At 66.2% G+C, this 2,770-nt stretch overlaps 1 protein-coding gene across 1 annotated transcript; it reads left to right on the top strand.

Moving 5' to 3' along the window:
* Positions 1 to 9: 9 nt before the first annotated feature.
* On the top strand, positions 10 to 2,198 carry FDX2 (ferredoxin 2). Its single transcript, XM_062619056.1, has 4 exons — positions 10 to 114; positions 204 to 310; positions 1,172 to 1,259; positions 2,014 to 2,198. Exons 1-4 carry the CDS (start codon positions 35 to 37, stop codon positions 2,168 to 2,170), a joined length of 432 nt encoding a protein of 143 aa, XP_062475040.1. The 5' UTR covers positions 10 to 34; the 3' UTR covers positions 2,171 to 2,198.
* The last annotated feature ends 572 nt before the right edge of the window (positions 2,199 to 2,770 follow it).

The following is a 2,770-nucleotide window of genomic DNA, read 5'->3' as shown; positions in this document are numbered from 1 at the left end:
GTCCCGCCCACTGCGCGGTCACGTGCGCGCCATCATGGCGGCCTCCACGGGGCTAACGCAGCGCCTGCTGCGGGGAGCGGTGCGGGGCCTCAGCAGCGGCACCGAGGGCGCCACGTGGGTACCGGCAATGGGGGGAGGGGGGGGATCCCGGTGCTAACCCCTCCCCCATACCCGGTGCTGACCCCGCCCCACCCCCCCCGTAGCGTCAACGTCGTCTTCGTTGACCGGACGGGGCGGGAGGTCCCGGTGCGGGGCCGCGTCGGGGACAACGTCCTGCACCTGGCGCAGCGGCACGGGCTGGAGCTGGAGGGTCCGTACCGGAACCGGCACCGGGGGGAAACGGTGCTGAGAACGGGGGGACCCCATGCTGATAACGGGGGGGACCCGGTGCTGAGAACGGGGGGATCCCGGTGCTGATCATGGGGGGTCCCGGTGCTGATCATGGGGGGGACCCGATGCTGATAACGGGGGGGATCCCGGTGCTGATAAGGGGGGGGTCCCGATGCTGATCATGGGGGGGACCCGGTGCTGAGAACGGGGAGGTCCCGGTGCTGAGAATGGGGGGGGTCCCGGTGCTGATAAGGGGGGGACCCGGTGCTGATAAGGGGGGGATCCCGATGCTGATAACGGGGACCCGATGCTGATAACGGGGAGGACCCGGTGCTGAGAACGGGGAGATCCCGATGCTGATCATGGGAGGGATCCCGATGCTGATAACGGGGAGGACCCGGTGCTGAGAACGGGGGGACCCGGTGCTGATAACGGGGGGGGGGGTCCCTGTGCTGATAACGGGGGGGATCCCGGTGCTGATAACGGGGGGGACCCGGTGCTGAGAATGGGGGGGTTCCGGTGCTGAGAACGGGGGGATCCCGGTGCTGATCATGGGGAGTCCCGGTGCTGAGAACGGGGGGATCCCGGTGCTGGTAACGGGGGGGTCCCGGTGCTGATAACGGGGGTGTCCCGGTGCTGATAACGGGGGTGTCCCGGTGCTGATAACGGGGAGGATCCCGGTGCTGATCATGGGGGGGACCCGGTGCTGATAACGGGGAGGTCCCGGTGCTGATAACGGGGAGGTCCCGGTGCTGATAAGGGGGGGTCCCGGTGCTGATAACGGGGAGGTCCCGGTGCTGATAAGGGGGGGTCCCGGTGCTGATAAGGGGGGGTCCCGCAGGCGCCTGCGAGGCCTCCCTCGCCTGCTCCACGTGCCACGTCTATGTCAGCGCCCCACACTTCGACCGGATCCCGGCCCCCGATGAGCGGTAACGGCCCCCCCCCCAACCCAATCCCCATTGATCCCCATTGATCCCCATAGACCCCGATCCCCACTGAACCCCATAGAGCCTTGATCCCCATAGACCCCGATCCCCATTGATCCCCATTGATCCCCATAGATCCCCACAGACCCCGAACCCCATTGATCCCCATTGATCCCCATAGACCCCGATCCCCACTGAATCCCATAGAGCCTTGATCCCCATAGATCCCCATAGACCCCGATCCCCATTGATCCCCATTGATCCCCATAGACCCCGATCCCCACTGAACCCCATAGAGCCTTGATCCCCATAGATCCCCATAGACCCCGATCCCCATTGATCCCCATAGATCCCCATAGACCCCGATCCCCACTGAACCCCATAGAGCCTTGATCCCCATAGATCCCCATAGACCCCGATCCCCATTGATCCCCATAGACCCCGATCCCCACTGATCCCCATTGATCCCCATAGACCCCGATCCCCACTGAACCCCATAGAGCCTTGATCCCCATAGACCCCCATAGACCCCGATCCCCATTGATCCCCATAGATCCCCATAGATCCCCATATATCCCCATAGGCCCCAATGAGCCCGAAGCCCCCCCTCGGGACACCCCTATACCCCCCCCTCCCCCAAGGTACCCCCCCAAGGACCCCATCCCCCTCCCTCATCCTCCCCCCCATCCACCCCCAGAACCCCCCATATCAGCCCGGGGGGGTGCCCCCATTCCCGCCCCGTCTCCGTGCCCCATAGGGAAGAGGATCTCCTGGACCAGGCGCCGCTGCTGCAGGAGAACTCCCGGCTCGGCTGCCAGCTCCTCCTGGCCCCGGCGCTCGAGGGCGCTCGCTTCACGCTCCCCCGCCTCACCCGCAACTTCTACGTGGATGGGCACGTCCCGAAGCCCCATTGACAGCGGGGGGGGGGTACCCCATAAACACCCCCCCTATGGATGGACACCACCCCCCCCCATGGATGGACCCCCCCATTGATGGACACCACCCCCCCATGGATGGACCCGCCCCCCCCATGGATGGACACCACCCCCCATGGATGGACACCACCCCCCCATGGATGGACACCACCCCCTCCATGGATGGACACCCCCCCCATTGATGGACCCCCCCCCCCTGGATGGACCCCCCCCCATGGATGGACCCCCCCATTGATGGAAACCACCCCCCCCATGGATGGACACCCCCCCATGGATGGACCCCCCCCCCCATTGATGGAAACCACCCCCCCCATGGATGGACCCCCCCCCCATGGATGGACACCCCCCCATGGATGGAAACCACCCCCCCCATGGATGGACACCCCCATGGATGGACCCCCCCCATGGATGGACACCCCTCCCCCCAATTGATGGAAACCACCCCCCCCATGGATGGACCCCCCCCATTGATGGACCCCACCCCCATGGATGGACACCACCCCCCCAATTGATGGAAACCACCCCCCCCATGGATGGACACCCCCATGGATGGACCCACCCCCCATGGATGGACACCCC

This window comes from Pezoporus occidentalis, unplaced genomic scaffold, assembly GCF_034315485.1.
Source record: "Pezoporus occidentalis ecotype Australia unplaced genomic scaffold, CSIRO_AGI_Poc_V1 ctg2084, whole genome shotgun sequence".
Lineage (NCBI taxonomy): Eukaryota > Metazoa > Chordata > Aves > Psittaciformes > Psittacidae > Pezoporus > Pezoporus occidentalis.
Note: the sequence above shows the minus strand (reverse complement) of the source record. Positions and strands in the feature narration are given on the sequence as shown.

Coding starts and splice junctions, on each gene's coding strand:
- FDX2 (XM_062619056.1), top strand. CDS start 35: ATGGCGGCCTCCACGGGGCTAACGCAGCGCCTGCTGCGGGGAGCGGTG. Junction 311..1,171: donor GCACGGGCTGGAGCTGGAGG/GTCCGTACCGGA, acceptor GGGGTCCCGCAG/GCGCCTGCGAGGCCTCCCTC. Junction 1,260..2,013: donor ATCCCGGCCCCCGATGAGCG/GTAACGGCCCCC, acceptor CGTGCCCCATAG/GGAAGAGGATCTCCTGGACC.